Source organism: Struthio camelus, chromosome 20, assembly GCF_040807025.1.
Source record: "Struthio camelus isolate bStrCam1 chromosome 20, bStrCam1.hap1, whole genome shotgun sequence".
Taxonomy (NCBI): domain Eukaryota; kingdom Metazoa; phylum Chordata; class Aves; order Struthioniformes; family Struthionidae; genus Struthio; species Struthio camelus.
In genome coordinates this window covers 4929957-4948997 of record NC_090961.1, presented here as the reverse complement: position 1 = coordinate 4948997, position 19041 = coordinate 4929957, and the positions used below count along the sequence as shown (strand labels likewise).

At 53.6% G+C, this 19041-nt stretch overlaps 1 protein-coding gene across 3 annotated transcripts in view; it reads right to left on the bottom strand.

Annotated features, from left to right (window-relative positions):
* Window positions 1-730: 730 nt before the first annotated feature.
* Window positions 731-19041, bottom strand: part of SARDH (sarcosine dehydrogenase) — a 37757-nt gene continuing 19446 nt past the window's right edge. For all 3 annotated transcript variants that reach the window (XM_068915177.1, XM_068915176.1, XM_068915178.1), the window contains 6 exons: window positions 17263-17410; window positions 16436-16529; window positions 5970-6132; window positions 5471-5639; window positions 4772-4907; window positions 731-1230 (listed from right to left, as the gene is read on the bottom strand). In XM_068915177.1, coding sequence (XP_068771278.1) covers window positions 1105-1230; window positions 4772-4907; window positions 5471-5639; window positions 5970-6132; window positions 16436-16529; window positions 17263-17410 — 836 coding nt within the window. In that variant the 3' untranslated portion in view covers window positions 731-1104. The remainder of the gene's footprint in view (window positions 1231-4771; window positions 4908-5470; window positions 5640-5969; window positions 6133-16435; window positions 16530-17262; window positions 17411-19041) is intronic.

Sequence of the window (19041 nt, the reverse complement as noted above, 5' to 3'; positions counted from 1 at the left end):
ACGTGGTTAATCCCCGGCACGGGTGTTTAAGAGCGGCGCGGGCAGGCGCGCTCCTCTTCCCGTCTATCCGGTGCGAACGTTTGCTGGTTTACAGCGAGGACAAAGAGGCAGGACCACTGCGGCCCCCCTCTGCCCTCCGCCCCGGCAAGGCTGATCACCTCCTGCTCGGAGCAAAGCCGCCTGGTTTGTGTTTTTTAATATTCCCAGTAAAACCAAAGCTTATGAACTTCGGCTGCCTTTGGGATTTTCCTTTACGCCCCAGAAGAGAGCCAAGCAGGAGCCCGCTGCCCCCAGGAAGACCCAGGGCCAGTTTGTTCCTTTGGCCACTGGACAGAGGACGAACCTTTCGCGCTTGCACAGCCGGGAAGAACGTGCCTGGCAGCAAGCGACGCACACTGCCTTGCGTCCTCCGGCTAAACCCAACCCTCCGCACGGCTCAAGGATGTCCCCAAGCGAGCGAAGCTCCCGCGGCGCGCACCGGCCGGGCCCCACGGCAGCCGGGGTCCCGCGCAGCCCTGCTCGGGTGGCAGGTATCCCCGAGGAGCCGGCGGCACCCGGCGCGCGGTCCCACCTCCAACACGCCAGGGCAGAGCCGCAGAGGATGCAGCACCCGTCCGAGCGGGACGGAGGCACAGCAAGGGCCTGGGGGAGAGCAGGTTTGGAGGCTATAGCTGTATTAATGGTAGATAGTTAATTAAAAAATTCATTTTCCAGGCAGTGCGAAACTACATTCGGGGGGAAAGGGTTTCCAGCAAAGTCAAAAATTGAAAACACTTCATTTGCAGTCAAGAAAAAAACATTTTCAAGTCAATTAAGCCATGAAAAAGAATTATTGCCATAGTGATACTGCTTCATTTAGAAAATACGGAAACAAAATCTTTAGACTTTTCCTTCTTCCCCTTTATTTTGACCCAAATTTGCTTGATGAGTTCCCTGCAGACTGCAGGTTTGCCAGTTCTCGCAGCAGCCCCGGGAGCCTGCTGGGTCACCCAGGGACCTGGGAATTTCACCGTTCGCTATCAATGGCCTTTTCCCTCTCCCCATCCCATTGCCGTCAGCATCAGCTCGTCCGTCACCTGCTGCCACGGCTCCGCCGCCAGTGGCTCAGTATATGCCCCTCACTCGCTTGTTGTCCGGATCGAACGGGGACTTGGTGTGCGCTTGGGCCGGGTAGGTAACTCCCATCCGCTCCAGCTCGTAGCTGCCGCTCTTCACAAAATCCAGCGAGACCTGCAAGGCAGAGTGGTGAGGGGCTGTCGCACCATGCTGGGCACCACCGAATGGGGCCACGAGTGCCCCACCAGGGACAGCACGGGGGGCACAGACACCAGGGCTCCTGTGCTGCCGGGCACGCGGCCGACGCCAGCCCCCAGCCCCGTGTCCTGGCCCCAATTGCTGGTGCTTTTGGAGGAGGCTGTGGAGAAGAGGGAGGGCAAGGCATGGGGCCTGCCCTGCGGCCGGGATAGCACGGCAAGCTTCCACATGACCCTGCAGAAGCACTTTCTGCAGAAGAACTGGTTCTGCCATCCCAGGAGGATGCACAGAGAGGAGGAAAGGAGATTTTAAAAGCATCAAGCAAAAAAAAAAATCCAGTGTTTAATTGTTGGGGGAGGCATTTGCTGTGGATTTTTTTCAACAGCATCTAAAGCATGGTGCTCTTAAAACTGGCAGCAGGGGTTTGTCTCCAGAGGAGCCAGGACAGGAATGGGAGCTCATCCCCCCGGCTCCCCTGAGCTGTGCCACTTGGCCACTGTGAGCCCGGGGACCAGGGGGTATAGGTGCTCGGTGCTTTTTAATAACTGCAAATTGTCAGCAGCAGAGTTGTGGCTTCCTCTCCTTACTTCTCCATGACCCTTTTGCATCTCTTCTGCTCCTTCTGCTCTTTAGCCACAATGCTACGGAGCTGTCCTCGCCTTCCCCGGCCCTGGAGAGCTGGGAGCACCACTGCTCTCCCCGGCAGTGTGCAGAGCCACTTCCAGGGAAGAAAGACTCACAGACCTCACCTGGCACTGCAGCAGCACCGGGGCCCGGACCACAGGGCAACTGGGAGGCAATACGTGCTTTGCCACCTTGCGTACCCTCCTCTGAGGGTCTGGGCTGGCGTGGGGACTGGGAGAGCAGAGTCCCAGTGCTGATGTCCCTGCCAGCAGCTCCCCGAGCTGCTTCCCCTCACCATGCCCAGGAGCTCAGAGCACATACGCAAAGCTTCCCCCTTTCTTCTCCTGCAGCGGCAATTACTGTGTAAATCAAGCGGGAGTTATCATATGGAGCGGAGAGATTAAGGCTGTGCATTAACATCTGCTTAATGAACTATGCCTTTCTGCAGGAGGCAGCGAGCCGGTGCTGCGAGCGAAGGCAGCCGCCCGCCACACAAAGGAAGCCGACAAGGTTGGGGGCCCATCTGCGGGACCACCCGTACGCGGCGTCTTGCCATTTGGCAGCCCCGAATGCTTTAATTTGGGGTTAACGCCACCTGAAAGGCCCTTGAGGGCGCGGGAGGCAGCTGCCTCCTGCCAGCCCCGCTGGTGCTGCTGCCGCATTCCAGCTTTCCTTGCAGTGGGTGTTTGAATAGGGAGAGCAGTGCAATCAATCTGCCTGGCGGGGACACGCTGAACACTTATTTGCCTGCCACTGCGCCTCTCCGGAGGCAGGAGGGGCCTGTACCTGCACCACTTCCATCCTGCTGCTCCCTCATGCTTCCCAGGACCAGCTGGAGGCAGGTGGGGCAGGCCAGGAGCACGGAGGAGCAAGATGTCACAGGGAAGAGGGTGGAAAAGGGGGGAAGAAAAGGTGGAAAAAAACCCAGGTGTACAGAAGAGAAACGTTCATCCTAATGAGGGGCCCAGTATGGGGTTACTTAATGGAGTCCCTGCTGCAATGTCCAGCCTGGAGCTGAGCCAGGTTGTCCAGAGCCACCGACTGGCAGCGCTCAAGGGGTTAACCCTCATGCACCACGCGCTGCCATCCCCTGCTGCTATCCCCCTTGCCACAAGGGTGGATCCACCTGCTCCAGAGGGACAGTTTGACATTCCCCCAAAACATAAACCTTGCTTGCCAAAAGCCTCCTGGCCGTCACGTCCCAACACAGCTTCCCAAAGAGAAATGCATAGCTTCTGAGCCCCGTGCAAGTGTCGAGCCTGGTGGCTGCCACCTCCTCCCTCGAGCTACATCCGTCTGCAGTCTCTGAGCAGACTCGTCTTGGGGGGAGGCAGCAAGCCAGCGCTCGCCTGCACGGCCAGCTGCTCCCCCGACTTTGAGAGCAGAGGTGTCCATGATGGGAAAGGACCTGACACAGACATCAGCAAAACGAGCTCCCCACATATGCCTGCCACCACAAAGCCACCACTCCAGCCGTGCCACATCCCTATGACCTTTGCTCTATCCCTTCTGCATTAGTTTGCCATTGCACCGTACTGAGGCTCCCGGCAAGCAGCTTGCTTTCTCCAGAAGAGGTGCAGTAAGTGGGATATCAAACAATTTGGGGGGCAAGCACCATACAAGGCTTTCTTGTCTGTTTTCTCACCACTCTTTCTTCCCTGCAGGTGACAATCTAGCAAAAAGTATAAAGCCACCCATGGAGCTCCCAGCCCTCTGGCACAAAGGAGGAACTGGCAATTTCAAAGCGCAAAATGCACAGCGCAGAGCTGGGGCGGCCCTCGAGGTGTGACCTCCTGTACTCGCCCACCCCGCTGCGCTGCATTTACTGCTCGGCCTGTATCACCCACCCGCTCCCCCTCGCAGCTCACGGGCACTGCTGGCAGCACGGAGCCGAAGCTCCGGGGGTCAGGCCTCTGTCTGCCCAGGGGTGCCCGTTACACCGGGAAGCGCCAGCAGAGACAGAAGGAGATTGGGAAGCAAGGGGCCGTGGGGGGAAAGCTTTCAGTGGTTAATTACAGGAGGCGAAGGATTAATCCCTGACGCAGGATTAAAAGTCAAGGCAAGCAAGTGGATTAAAGCACAAACATATGCACTGTCTTTGACTTGTGACAGGAGCAGTCCCACGGGATGTCATCCACTGCCCTCTGTCCCCATGCAGGTTCCCTTGCCTCTGAGTTTACAGCATGCTGGTTAATGAAGGCATCTGATTTACTATCTAGAAGTCTCCTGGAGTTAATTAAGAGACTGATGTGCTCCTATTGGGCAGTTGCTCCCAACAACATCAGTTAATTCATTTTTGTGATTAAATACTCAGATGCCATTAACAATGGAGATTGCAGTTGGGCTGAAGATCAGTGCTGGGGCCATGCAAAATGACAGCTTTGAGATCACTGGTGAGAAAGACACTTGCTGCTAAGACGCTGGCACCTCTCAGGCTTGGAGTCTCGCTCCTCCGTCAAAAGCCGAGTAAGCACTGTGGCGGGGAAACGCGGGGGGGCCTGCCCCGTCTCGCTCCCCAGCTGACAGTGCGCTTGCAATGTGCTTAGGCATATGGCTTTAAAAATAAACCCTACGCTACCTCCCCCTGCAAACCTTTGGAGAGGGAGAAGGAAGCACAGCTTCCCCACAAACTTGCTGCAATGCTTGCTGCCTTCGCTGCCAGTTCCAGCCCTGTCCCTTCTTCCCTACTGTTGGATGTGGACTTTTTCGGGTGTCACCTCTCTGTTCATCAGCCTTGAACCTGGTCCAGCCCTGATTCCCCAGCTGCTCCCAGGCTCGGAGCATCCTTCCTCAGGGAAGCTGCCAAGCCCTTTCCCTCTGATCCTCAACCACCAGCATGGCCTGCAGAGCTCGCATCTTTGCCCGCTGTGGGCACCAAGGTCTTTATACTCACTGGTCCCCCAGCAGGGTTGTGGATGTAGCCATATGCAATGGTTTTGTTGATGGCAAATCCAAAGTCTGCCCGACGGATGTGGCCGACCACCTCACCGTCCCGCCAGATGGCCTCCAGGCCAAACATCGGCACCTTCCTGCAAGGCCAGAGCAGAGCAGCTGTCAGGAAAGCCCCAGGTGGGCCGAGACTCTACAAGGCAGAGGGAAAGTGTTTGGAGGAGGCAGCGAGGCTGGCCACGCTGGCTCCAGCCTAGCGCCCGAAGCACTGCTGGGCTGGTGTGCCCGGGGCCGGCCTAGGCTCCCACTGCTCCCCTCCCAGCGCGGACAGAGCCTGGGCACTGCCTCGCGGTCCTCCCGCCCCTTAACCTTTCAACGCCGATCTCAGGCACTGGCAAAACCCCTCTAGCCTGATTTGCAAAGCCTCTTGCTATTTTGGCTGAAACGAGACAAACCCACTCACTGTCGCACAGTTTCCAACTTCCACTAAATATCCGGCAGGGAATATGAGGTGGGATTTAAATTAGAGACATAATTAGAGCATGGAAAATTGCAGCGAGCATTTGCCACAGAGCTCCGTGCAAGGGGTGGGGAGGGGATCTGCTTTAATGCAAGTCTGGGTGCTCGTCCCTGGCTGGACACGGAGGGCAGCCGTTGTTTGACTTCGTCGGCGTTGTGCTGAGCCCAGGGCAGCGATACTCACTCGTCAGTGGTAAAGCAGACAAGGCGACGGGAGATCCCGGTGGCTTTCTGGGCTTCCACAGCCTCCCGTCCCAGGAAGGGTATGCCAGACCTGAGCTTGCAGGTGAATGCCAAGCCTGCTTCGAGGGGGGTATCATCAGAGCGAAGGTCTGCGTGCCAGTGTCTATACCCTGCAGAGAACAAGAGGCAAATGTGGGTCTCCCAGCCCGTCCCTACTCTGCAGCCAGCCCTTGGTGAGAGTATCAGGAGAATAAGATATCAACCCTGCCTCTCGGACACACCTATTGCTCTTGATTCACTTGGTCCAGGACAAAGCGCCCTCAAGAGAAGCTCATATTTAGGAAGGTCTCAGCAAGGAGAATGGGGAACTAATTGCATTTCTGCCATTAGCTGCCAGACATCCAGCCAGTCACACTACCCTACCCTCCAAGCTGGGAAAAAAGCCCTCGGTTCCTTGGCTGGAAGCAAAGCAACACGCTGCTGAAAGGAAAGCCAGAAACCTTTCTCGATGCTGAGGCTGTCAATGGCTCTGTAGCCAGCGTTGGTAATGCCATGCTGGGCGCCCGCCTTCATCACCGCCTGATAGACTCTCACGCAGTCTGCCTTGGGCACGTGCAGCTCCCAGCCCATCTCGCCGACGAATGACAACCTCATGGCGCGGACCTGTGAAATGCAAGAAGCCAGAATCATTCAGGATGGAGACCCCAGCTGCAAGGGCCAGCAGAAAGGCTGCTGAGCTGCTAATCAAGGGCCCAGCTCTGCTGCCTGCCAGCATACAAGCACGGCCAGTGGCAAGCAAGCGCGTGAACTTTGTGCAAGTGTCCTATTTCTGGGAAATGCATTTTCTGTTTTCTTTGCTCTTCAGAGTGCACGAAGCCAGGTTCATACCGAATTTTGTTCGGTTTAGGTTTGTCTCTGGACAGCCTAACCTTTGCACCTCAATACCACAATTAATAGGAAAGGAAACGAGCATGAGTCTGGGCCACAGCTCTTTCTCTGCACCCCTCCAGCTCCATCTATTCTCAAGATCCAAGAGGGAAGTTTGGAGGGCAGAGAAGTGCTGCATTTTCTGCCAGCCTTCTCTAGCCATTGCTCTGTGGCTGACACAGCCGAGGGCAGTCTATGGTTAGAGAGCGGTGCTCCCGGTCCAGCTGGGCCTCTGTCTCCCTCTGCTGATTCAGCTACAGCAGAAAAAAGTCTATGAGCGCTCAAATCTGCTGGAGAGTGTCAGAGGTCAGGCTGTTGAATCAGGAATCAGCCCGTCAGAGGGGGAAGCTCATCCCCACTAGGGCTTGTCCTGCTGGGGACTTTCAGCCTGGCCGTTTGGGGCCGTCATCCACCTGGAGATCTGCTCTGCGAGCAAAACCAAAGTTCTCCCAATGTAGGCACCTGCAGAAGACCCTTTGCACTCCTGCCGGGAGCTCAGCCCTGCGTCCCTACCTGCACCCAGGCACGCAACGGGGATGCACAGGTTTACACGGGCTGAGACTGTGCCCCAAAGTGTTATTTGCTGCCACCAAGCTAGCTCGGCAGAAGACAACACTGAATTCACTGCAACTCTGGAGAAGAACTAGCAGATCTGAATAACAGACGCTGTGTTTCTCGGGGGAGGCATTTTCCTCGGAGATCTCCTTCCCCATCTGCCCGTGTTCCCCAGGAGCACAAACGGGAGAGAAATCTGCTCTCAGCACTGGGGCAGAGCTATGCATCCCGTGATGTCTCGACAGCACTGGGACTGCTCTCCCACAAGAAAGCGGTTGGCACAGCCCTGTCCATGACCCAGATCCTGCTGGGCTCCCTATGTCACCCAGACATGCAGAGACCAGCGTCCTCCTCTTGTCCCCACCCCAAAGCTTTCCATGCTGGCTGTGGCCAAACCGGCTTGGACACCTTCCCTGGAGACATCCCTCAAGCATCAGCTGTATTTCTCTCCAGTTCGTCCCTTCGGCTTCACGCCTTCGTTGTGGGGGAGGAAGTGGAGAAATCTCCAGCTCCTGGGGGAAGGCGAGCACGCAGCCTCTGGAGCCAGGCCAGCCAGTGGTGCTTGCAGCCCGTTCCTTGGGGGCCGGCTTCACACAGGCACTGCAGGAGCTCCTGGGGACTCTGGCCTGAGGCAAGCCCAGGCTATATTTCTGCATGGCAGTCCACGCACATGGGCAGGACCAATGCCCAGCACGTCCGCATGGACTGCGGCATGCACCCACCGAGGTCAGCGGGAGGACAACGGCGAGCCAATGGCTCTGCAATAGGGATCGTCCCCTTCCCTGCCTGCCAGCACCAGCCTTGCACCCTGCTGTGCGCCGCTGCCCAGGGGCAGGAGCCTGAGTCGGGAGGCTCAGAGCCAGGCCCGAACACAGCTGCAAATCTGCATCCCGCTCCCCAGCTCCGGTTCTTGCCGCCCCCACAAAGGTGGCTGGTGGTGCTGGTAAAGCTGCATGCATCCACCCATCTCCTCTGCAGGGCTGCTGGCAGATAATGCACTGATTGCCTTTTCACCTCTCTGAGCCAGTTTGCAACCCTGATGGAAACGACAATCTGTTATTCCACTACTCAGACCTCAGCGAGCTAGAGGATCTCAGCCAGGGCAGGGAGGAAAAACAGTAACACCACAGCCCCAGGCAAACACGAATACAGGAGAGAGCACAGAAAGGACGTGGTCTGGATGGCACTGATTCCTGAATATGTGCTGACAGGGGCCCAAGGGCCAGGCAGTGGGCAAAGAACCAGCAGCTTGCAGCGGCCGTGAGCCCCCCTGAGCCGGCCTGGTAGGAAGTGGGGAGATTGCCTCCCCTGAGCACAACCCCTCAGACACCGGTATGCAGGCTTGCCCAAAGCAATGTGGGAGCTGAGGGCTACGGGCAGGCAGTTTCCAGTGTCTTAAAGGAGCTGGTGCCCTGGGTTTGCTACAAGGCAAAGCAACGCCCTCAAAAACTTTTCCTGAGGTCTCCTTAATCATTAACGGCAGTAAGAGCCACGGGCTGTCCTCCCTCCAGCTTCGGAATAGATCTGGCCCATGGTGCAGCCCTGAGCAAAAAACATCCCAGGCTAAATGTGGAGAGTAAGGGGTAAAGGGCAGAGTCATGCAGCGTGACAGGAGAGGAAGGTCAAAAGCTCTAGAAGAAGAGATTTTGAACTGGAAGACACTACTTTACCCAGGGGCTGATTCTGCTGGCAGAGAAGGTGGGCCAGGAGATGAAAGGTGCACAGACCTTCTCCAGGGGATTCCTCCAGAGCGGTCACAAGGCATCCAGCAGCTCAAGTTCTGAGCTCCCTTGGGTCATGCAAAGGAGCAGAGAAACTGGAAGTTTGGCTCATTGCCTCTGTCATCACGGCTTTCTCCCTGACCAGGTCTTCTGGACTGAAACGGGCACTGCCGGCTTGGATGCCACCCTCACTTGCAGCAAAGGAGGAGGTTTCCTGTTCTCCTGGCCTGACTGAGACACCCAGTACTCGAGGAGGAAACCCCAGTGGTATGTTATGTCCAAGTATATCTTGTATCCTTGCAGGAAACAATTATTGGCAGTCCAGCAATTTCTGGTGTGTGTGCTGTTTGGCACCAGCGCTCTGAGCCAGAGACATTTATCTGCTCGGTGCTCTTGTACTAGAACTTGCATTAACAAGGAATGAAAGGGGTTGAAACTTCGCAGGGGCCTTCATGGCACCAGGAAAACACATTTCAGCCACTGAACTAGGGCAGTGTGCATTTCACTCACTAATCAGCAGTGCTTGGAGACTGGGGGTCAGCTGCAATTTCAGGTCCCTGAGAGACAAGCAGGTCTCGCTGATTCAGACTTTGGGCTTGGGCTAGTTGGACTCCATCTCCAGGCGCTGAGAGAGCGTCTCATGGACAGAGGAAGGCAGAAGGGGTGGTGATATCAGCACAGCTCCAGGCCCCTTCACAGTTCCTGCTACCTGGCCTTTTGCTTTCCTGCCCGCTAATATGTCATCGTAACGGCACAACATGTTCAGGAAGATGAAGGCGTGTTGCGACAAGCTTCAGACTGTGCAGAGTCTTGAGTCACCGTGACATGTTTGCAATGAACAACACTATCTAGCAGTACAAATGGCATGACAGCCCCTCGCAACTGCTCAGAGGAGAGAAGCTGTCAGCAACACTCATCCGAGCCAGCTCCAAAGACCATCGTTTAACATGACGCACTGCAGTAATCTAGATTACAAGGATGAGATATTCATGCGACGCAGCCGAGAGTGACTCTTCAGCCTGCCTTAGTGTTGGTTACCTGCTTCCTTCAGCAACGTGTCCAGTGACAAGAAACCCCTGGAGCTTTGGTGAGCCCTGATGGGAGAGAGAGCCTTCAAAAGCAAGCGATAGCCCTTAATGAACCCCAAACTACACATCCATAGCCTAAAGCTTGCCTGCTTCCACCCGGAAAACGAGCGAGTCAGAGTGGAGTTAGTGCTTGTGCCACTCTGCCAGGTCAGACGGTGTTGTGGGGAGTCAGCCGCAACAGTGATTTCAGGGTCCACTGAGGCTACCTCGGCATTTCAAGACCCACGTTGTTTCCTCATGTACCTACCCTAGCCAGGATTAGAGCCGAAGGCTTCACGTCAAGACAGCTAAAGAAACACCAACCATCGTGTGCTTTAACAAGCACCCTACCGGTATTTCCCTGTTGTTCTCCCTGCTCAGATATGCCAATAGCACAGACTTGCTGCTTCCATCTTGCAGAGAACAACCTGCTTTGCACTGACACAACCAAAATCAGCACAGAATAAAGGCTGTTTGAGAGAGCCTGTATGTGAACATGCTCCTGGCACCGGAGGCAACAGGTTTGCACGCCGGCGCACCACCCAGGAGCAGTTCAACTCTCGGCTCTCCCTCCTGGTCCTCTCTGCTTTCGTTGGCTCCACTGCGGTGTGCCGGAGCGCGGAGGGTGGATGGGGAGAGACGTTGGCAGGGTGGCAGGGGTGAAGGCACCACTGTGGCTTTTGCAGCTTTTTCATAGAGAGTTAAATGCTCCTTTCGGTTGCATCACTGGGAGCACATGCTGGGCTTCTTGGTGTTGTGGGAATAAAGAACATTTCCTACCCATCTCTAATTAACAGTAAAGAGGGGAATTGACTTATTCTCTCTACATATAATTTGCCATTCCTCTAAATCTGACACACCATCTGCGCGTGTCCTTACAGCAAAACCCGCAGGAGGTTCCCAAGCAAAAACATACACGCATCATCAATGGCAAAGGCAACCTTGGCTAGGGAGAGGGATTAACCCCACAGTTTTGTGCAAGGCTATGGTCTGTAGTCCTAAAACAGTGGTTTTCAGATAGGAAGAGATTGTCTAGCTAACAGGAAGAGCCTGAAACGATCGGCAGCTCTGCTTTGAGTCTGTCCTGCCTATGTTAATTCCGGATCGCTTTGGTGCAGGAGCTGTTAGCTTAGCTCTTACTGCAGCTGTGGTCTCTTACACAGTATAAATAACTACCAACAACAACCCAGAACAGGCAGGAAGAGGAGCAGGTAGAGAGTAAGAAATTGGGTGCTGTGTTTAGACTTCACCCAAGGAAATTCTGTAGGCAATGGTAAAAATCTCCAACCCAAAGTGGAGAAGTCCTGCTCCTCTTTCCCTACGAACAGCCCTCCCGGCTGAGGAGCCCCCAGGGTAACCAGGAGCAGATGTGATGTGTCCTGTGTTGGCAGAACACGCTCCACCGCGTTGCCCCAAACACCTTTGCCCCCTTCACTCCACCTTGCTGGGTGCCAAGAGGAAAAGCAGAGGGTGGCCAAATGCCGACCGCAGCATTGGCCACCTCCTGCTCTGAGCTAAAAACAGGGATGATGCGCAGCCTGCCACGAACTGAGACGCAGCCAAAGCATCCCTCTAGCTCTCTAGCAGCCCTGCAATGGGGATGAACACGTGTTTGTGCCTCCCTCCAGGCTCTGTCCTGTGTTGGGTTTGGTCTCACAAGAGCCACCACCATCCCCTGCCTGTGGCCAGGCAGGAAGGACTCGGTGGTGATGCCAGGTGCTAGTCCCAACACGGACCCCTCGAGGTGCCCTTTCCTTTACAGAAGCCTCAGTTCACTTCTCACCTAGTACCAGGAATAAAGAGCAATAACCCAACCACCTCACAGGTCTTTTTGGCAAGCTGTTGTCAGGAGCCTGCTGAGAGGATTGCCAGCAGGGCAATAAACTGCAATCAGAAAGCTTCGCCCAAAATCGATTGGAACATCCCCCCACGCTGCCAACACCCTGCGCTCGAAAGACATTGCTAAAATAAAAGTGCGCTCAAGCAGAGTTTAAGGTAGCTTTTAAGACGTTTTAACCTTTACAACAATAGAACTGGAGAGAAGACAGGGGGAGAAGAAACATAATAGGTATTGTGAATTTATTTTGAGCCTCCTCACAATAGAGCCGTGCCGAGGGAGCCAGCCTTCCTTCAACCATCGTCACAGCGGCGCAACGAAGCATGAAAGCTGGAAAATCGACTCAGGAGGTGCGCAAGCACGAGGGATACGGGAAAGCTTTTCACTTTGCACAAAGGTGTCACCTAATTAGGGAACAGCGAGAGATCAAGACGTGGCAGCCAGCTACCGTATTAATCGCGGCAGGAGATGCTCTGGGGATTGACAGTGAACTCCATGGTCCATTAACCCTACCTGTGACTGAGCAGGCAGTGCTGCAGCTAAAACACACTTTATTGTCAAGAGCAAGTTCCTCAGGAGAGAGGCGTCCCCTCAAATCACTGCCTCTCGGGGGACCGAACATCCCGCAGTTGTGATGAAGCAGATCAGTGTGTCGTATAACACATATATCCTCTGAAAACGCAGTACGAAGTTTTGTACAGTCAGGGGTTGGAGGTTGCACCTATGTGTGCCTATCCAAATCCATGGTGTGAACCCTGCAGAAAAGGGCTAGCAAAGTGAGGAGAGCGTCAACAGCTGGACTCAGCCTTTCCTGCCAGGTTTTGACCCTCTGGAGCCAAATTCTCTTAGGAGCAGGTATTTCCATTAGATTTCAAATGGAATTATAAAACAGCATAAATTCCCCAGCCTTTGAGCAGCAATTCAAAAGCATTTTAAGTATATTAGAAAATGAAAACCTGAACTTCACTCTGTATCCAGCAGTGAAATTCAAATAGGTTTCTTTCTCTGATACTTCATACAAAGCAATATGCTATATATAAACTCACAAACGAATCAGTAATTTCCAGCGTCATTAACTCCGCTGGAATTCTCCTTTTACTTTAGCTGATTTTGTTCAACTACTGAGTTAATACATGAAAACCTAGCAATATCTTTTTAAAGATGCTGGGTTCAGCTTAATCCCAATGAAAGGCATCGGGATGACATCAGGGATGGCTTCAGTCCAGCGGCCTGAGAAACCCTGCTGCTCTAGTTTTCACACGTAACGAATTCCTCCCCTTTCATCCCCCGTCAAGCAGCCATGGGGAGCCCTGCGTGCTGCCGAGAGCATGGTGCTCTGCAATGGCAGGAGCCGGCTTTCTTCCTTTCCTCATCATGTTGTTTGGCAGCTCAGGCAAGGGAAGATTCCCCGCATAAGTCACAAGTCAAGAAGGTTTTTTGTGTTTGCAAAAGTGGAGTTTTACAGATGCTAACGCTGCCAGGCTTTCCCTGCAGGGACGCATGGCCTGGCAGGAGCGAAAAGGCTGCTTGATGCTCTGATGCACCCGGACTTCTTGTTTATCCCCTTCTTCCCTGCATAGACATGCACTGTTCAGTAATACTGTACCCTGTGTCCTTCCTGCCTGATTGCACATGTCAGCCCTGGGGGTTGTTCTTCCCCCAAGGTTTTCCTGCTTAGATACCGGGTGCAAACTGGAAATTTTATGCAAGCAAGGTTTGAACACAGGACCAGGTGTTGCAAACGAACAACATCTAACTGCACATCTGACCCTGGTCTTCCCATGCCCTCAGCCAATGACCCATCTCCTGGCCTCTGCTTCAGCTGCAGAGGGAGGCGAATCCCAGCCGGGAGCGGCAGGACCAGTGAGTGCCCTGGCTGCTGCGGGTCTGCGGGCAGCAACCCTGCCTGGGGAGAACCTTTAATCCTTCCAAAGAGCATCTGGCACATTATTAAAATTGCAGAAATGCTGAAATAAATTGACTGAATAATTCTCCTCCATGCTGAGCAGGCTACCTTCAGGGATATGGGGGTGACTGGTTTGAAGTAAGTACTATAAAGTACCTCAATAAAGCTATTTGAGAAGAGCTCACCTTTTTTGTAGAATTTTTTTGGGGAAAAGAAAGAAAATCCTATACTTTGCAGCCCTGGGATTTGTTTCACATAAACACTTTGGCTTTTGCTTTAATTTTGTGTTGGAATAAAATGGCCCATTTTGAAAAAAAAAAAAAAACCACCCTGAAAATTCACCTTAATTTCCCTCTCAGTCTCAACTCAGTCATCTGCAATTCGGTGTTGTCTCTTTGTGTGAAGGGAAGAAAGCTTTTCTCTGACGGTCAGGGCATTTAGGCATTTACACTCAAACTATAACATTTCTACCGGATATTTCCTTCTTGCAAACTTTTTTTTTTATACAAACTTGAAGTGAAATGCAAATGAAATAATCACACTCTTGAAGAAGGGAGCATTTATATACCTTTCATAGGGAATAAGTAGGTTATTAACAGATGTTATCAGCTTGTCACAGATGTGAGTGCCTAGGGAGGATTATAAACTCATCAGCAGAAACTATTATTTGCAGCACGTTGGGCAATCTGTAACGACCGATTAGACTTATCAAAACCACGCTCCTCTCCAGGCACGCACTGCTCTTCCCCGTCACAGCCTTGCACTCATTTGAGGGGGAAAAGTAAATCTCTGCGTGCCACCTTACGGTGATTCCCGGCACACAGGGGCGCGGGGCACCACAGTCTTTGCCCGCCGGCAGCAGCACGTGCCGCTGGGAGCAGCTGAGCCAGCGTCCTGTCGATGGGAGGTGGAAGGGAGGGAGGACCTGGGGCTCTGCGCCTGGCCAGGATTTCCCGGCTCCCCCAAACATCTCATCTGCATCAGAAAAACTGCTACGTGCAGTACACGATTGAGACTTTTGCAAGCTGCTCAAAATCCAAAACCTTCCTTTTTTTCCACCCGCTTCAGCTGGAAATTGTTGCCCCGTAACTATGCTGATACTGCTACCATCATAAATTTCCCTTGGGAAGGCAGGGGTAAAAAATCACAGCCCTCTCCCAAAGAGATGTTTTTGCTACAGAACATAAAAAGTAATATTTACTATGGTGCAAACAACAGTAGGAAGCCAAGGCAAAGCTCATCGTCCAACCCTTGCAAAACTTTTTTCGCTAATATTAGAATTTAACAATAGCAAGCTCTTCCAGAATGTTTCTATGTTGACAAAACAACACTTCACGGTCAAAGACTCTTCTATTTAGGGTGTTTTAACCAGCTAAATCAGCAGCCTCACACATGCGGAAAACAAAAAACACCAACAACCACCACCACCACCACCCCCTTTCCCTAGGGATAACTTCAGACAACATTTATTCCTGTCAGGCGAGAGGAGGGAAGAGACTTCAGGCGCTTTTCTCGCTGCACAGCACTGGGTGAGAAGGAAGAGCCCAATCAACCAGAGCTGTGAAATCTCAGAGCACAGATTCGTCTCTTTGCAACCCAGCCGTGTGCTTTAAGCCAAGCCTCCCTTTCTCAAGGCCGCTGAGCAACGGCACGCCACGACCTAAGCCCATCACAGCAGGGTCGGGCCGATGCACGAGGCCTGTCAGAGGTGCCTGGGCACCTTGCCCTGTGTGCAGGAGCTGGACGACAGCCCGCCAGCTGCAACGCTTTCCCAGGCGGCGAAACCGGGCAAGAGCGGTGGATTTTCACCTCACTCCTGAAAGTAGACTTGCTGCCTTCCTCAGACGCAGAGTGGCTTAGCCCTCAGTATTAGCATGGCGCATTACCGTTTCTGCACTCCTCTTACATAACCAGTGACGTGAGTCCTAAAGTCTCAGCAAATGCAAGATGATCTGGACTTGTACAGAAAGCTTAAGGTTGTCAGACTTCTCCTGTGATCAAACACACCGGCTCCTCAGGCTCCCGAGCCCTTACAGGGACTACATGACACATTTTACTTCTAATCGTCCCTCCTCTATACAGGTGGGGAGACGGGGAGGGGATCTAGAGTGTCAAATAAATCTCTGCCATCAGAGCTAGCCCCTAATCTGCAGGAGGCCTTTCATTCCTCCAACACCACTGCAAAGCTGCAAATTGATGTGCCCACAGAGACTCAACACACAGATAACTTTGAGCTCCTTCCCGAAGCTCGGAGTGGGCTCAGCTACAAAGCAGCCAGGCAGGCTAGGAAAGCAAAGAGAAGGCAACAGGGCAGGAACACACCACACTCCTGCTCTGATCTAAAGAGACCAGAGCCTAAAGGCTAAAAGGACAAACCCTTCGTTTGTCCTTCGTTCGTTTAGACAACCCTTCGGGTTGTCTAAAAAGCCTGAAGGCTTTTCTTTCACCAGAACCCATCACGAGGTCCTTGAAAAACTGCCCGAAAGCCACGTGTAGATGACAGGCCCAGGGCTCTGACGGCTCAGATGCCACGCCAGGGCATCTGACCTATGATGACCCTCATAGGTTCTGCAAACTATCATCGCACTGCTCAGACACGCGTTACCCAGGAGATGCATGTCTCCATCTAAAAAAACCCAACATAGCTCTTCTCGCACCTCTGGTCGCCTTAAAGCAGGGATAGTTGGAAAATTAAGCTTCTTTTCTACAGAAACCTTGGGAATTTTAAGACCTATTTTATCCCCAAATTAGGATAAACTAACTCCCAGGCTTCCAAAAAAACCAACAAAACCTCCCAGTCGCCCCGTGCAGAAATAGGGAGGCACTACGTCTCCCTCAGGGAAGGTGCCTGGTTTTAGAAGCACAAGGGGATGGTGGTCCCAGCAAGTAAACATCCCAGAGGCACAGCGTCCCGCGGGAAGATGAGCGCTGGGGACCCATGTTTTCCTCTTACCATGCATCCCGCCGCCTTTGCCAGCTTGTGGGTGGAGAAGGGGAAGGCCTCGTTGCTGAGATCAGTGTCGAGCACGTCCTGGAGCACTGCGCGGCTGTGGGGAAACGACAAAGCAGCTGCGGTGAAAGGATGTCACTCACTAGCTAGATCCTGGCATTTATTCCCAAAACCCCATGCCCCACGCAGAGCCCCGGGCTCTCTCTCCACCTCTCCCTCCCAGCACCGGCAGCGGGGAAGGAAGGGGCTCCCCTGCCCCTCCCTCTGCCCAGCCGGCACGGGTGGAGGAGGCGAGAGGAGGGCTCGAAGGGTTTGTCCTGCTGCCCGAAATGTTTGCAAAACTGGAAACCTGCCTCGGGAGGGTGGTTCCCCAGCTCTGTGAATTAATGCATTAACGAGGCTCACAAGATGAGGCTGCCCTGGCAGAGGGCTCTGTAGGGGGGGAATTTAGAGATGTGCCTCGACCCAAGAGGAGGTGCTGTGGATGGGGATTGACTTACTGCCCAAAACAGGGACATGGACGCATTCCCCTGAATGCAAGCAAGTGCATGAACAAAACCAGGGGAAAATTACACCCCTGTAGAGGAGACTGTACCAGCTCTGAGGGAGCACAGGAACCCGCACACGTTTGGTTCACCAACTGTCATTTCTCCCGCTAACGGTCGCCATCTGCTCCCTTCCCTCCCATGGGCCCCTCTCCCCACCAAACCCTGTGTGCTTGTCGGGTTGCACAGGCACACGCAGCACTCAGCTCCCCCACAGGTCTTCCCTCCACCATCCCTCCCCGCCGTGGGATGAGGAAAACCGGGTGCTGCTCTGCCCGCGCTCACCTCAGTGGGCCCTGCAGGCTCAGCATGCCCAGCTCCTCCGAGCAGTCGAGGAGCTTGCACTGCAGCTTCATGTCCTGCAGCACCGTGGTGATGTGTGACCAGTTGTGCTGCGCCACGGCCCCACCGACAGCCAGGTAGTAGCCGTCTCCTGGAAGACGACCCGCAGCCTTTTAGGCCTGACAGAATTGGGCTGGGGGCGATGCTCAGCTCAGCTCCTGGCTGGTTTTGCTCTCCAGAGGCTGAGCTGCAGCTCTGAGTCTCTCGAGCTTGCACGGCCCACAGGGAACCTCAAAGAAAGGGGAAAATCCTACAGTCCTTCCTCAGGCGAGCCCATGGGCTTGATCCTGCAAAGCACCACGTGCCCTCCATTCCTGGAAGAGGTGATAGAAACGCAGGGCAAGGCCATCACCTTGGCGGGTTTAGGGTGTGGAAGGACTAAATAACACCGGGGGAAGAGAGGGCTTTGGGGTTTCTGCTAACTTCCACACTTTTACTTGTGGGGCTCAGCCAGCAAACTGAAAATCAAGTGACCTTTAAAACCCGAAAGAGAAAAGGTAAGCTGGGATTTGGGGCCATGCAAAGGCACAGTTTCATCCTGCTCACACCCAGAGAGCGGGAACGGCTCTCCCTACCTGCACTGCACCAGCCTCTGGGGGCCGTGCTGCTGGGGGCCAGCAGAGAAGCAGCCTTTACCTCTGTCTTGAGAAAAAGCACAACTTCTGACAGTCAGATCAGAAAGCTCTTCCCCTCAGGGTTTATTGCTCTGCTGTTATGCAAGGAGCTCCAATAAGTTAATGTCAAAGGTAGTGTTATGCAAGTGCTTGCTGCCTCTGCCTTGGCTACGGCCACAGCCACGGCAGGCTTGCATAACACTACACTTGTTTTTCTTTGCATACAGCTTCCCTGACTTCCATGGCGTGGCTTGTAGACGCTGCCTACATCAGCCTTGCTTTCCTCCTAGAGGAGCTTTTCCCAATTCGCCAAGCCTTAAAGATGCCTGTGTGCAATATTTCCACACACAGGTTTGCCAACAGCATCAAGGATTGCTCCTTTGATTTGCAGGATCTGAAGGAGAAAACTCTTTGTCCCTCAAGACCAACTGCAAAAGCTTCCAATATTTTGTCCTAATATAGAATTGATATCAAAGTGTTAAGGGAGTGAAGAACTATAAGTCAGAGCAGCCTGCAGACATGTGCATGCAGGTGTATATGCTGCAGCCAACATCCCTGCTGTCGGGCTAAGTGAGAGATACTCCCAGTCCTCACCAGGACAGCTCATGTAGAAGTTGCTATATATACAAGAGAAAGGGAGGAGTGGAGAGATCAGGCCACTAGCAGTGTGAGCGCGGCATGTGTATATGACAGGGAATTCATCTCGTCAGTAATTCTGGGTGAGAAATACCCAGGGACAGGGTTAGGGAGCTGATTAATACATAATCGATCTTACCTCTGCCTTTTCTGCCACTACCAAATTGCTCTCCAATAATCTGTCATAATGATAATAAGTGCAGCCACCTACTATAATTGAAAAAATAGATCTGCTTTTATTAAACTCCTCCATCACCCATCAAACACTGCAGCTCTGCTATCCGCTTCCCTTCATACTTCCTGCTCAATGCGTGTGCATGTCTGCGAGCAAGAGAGGAGAGGGATGCTGCCTTTGCCCGCGGGAGGGGAAGAGCTGCACAGCACAAGCCCAAGTAGGGGAAAGGCAGGCTGGTGCTGCGGAGAGATCCCACCTAGAATCCTGCACCGTCTGCCGCCGGTCCCCTAGCCGGCA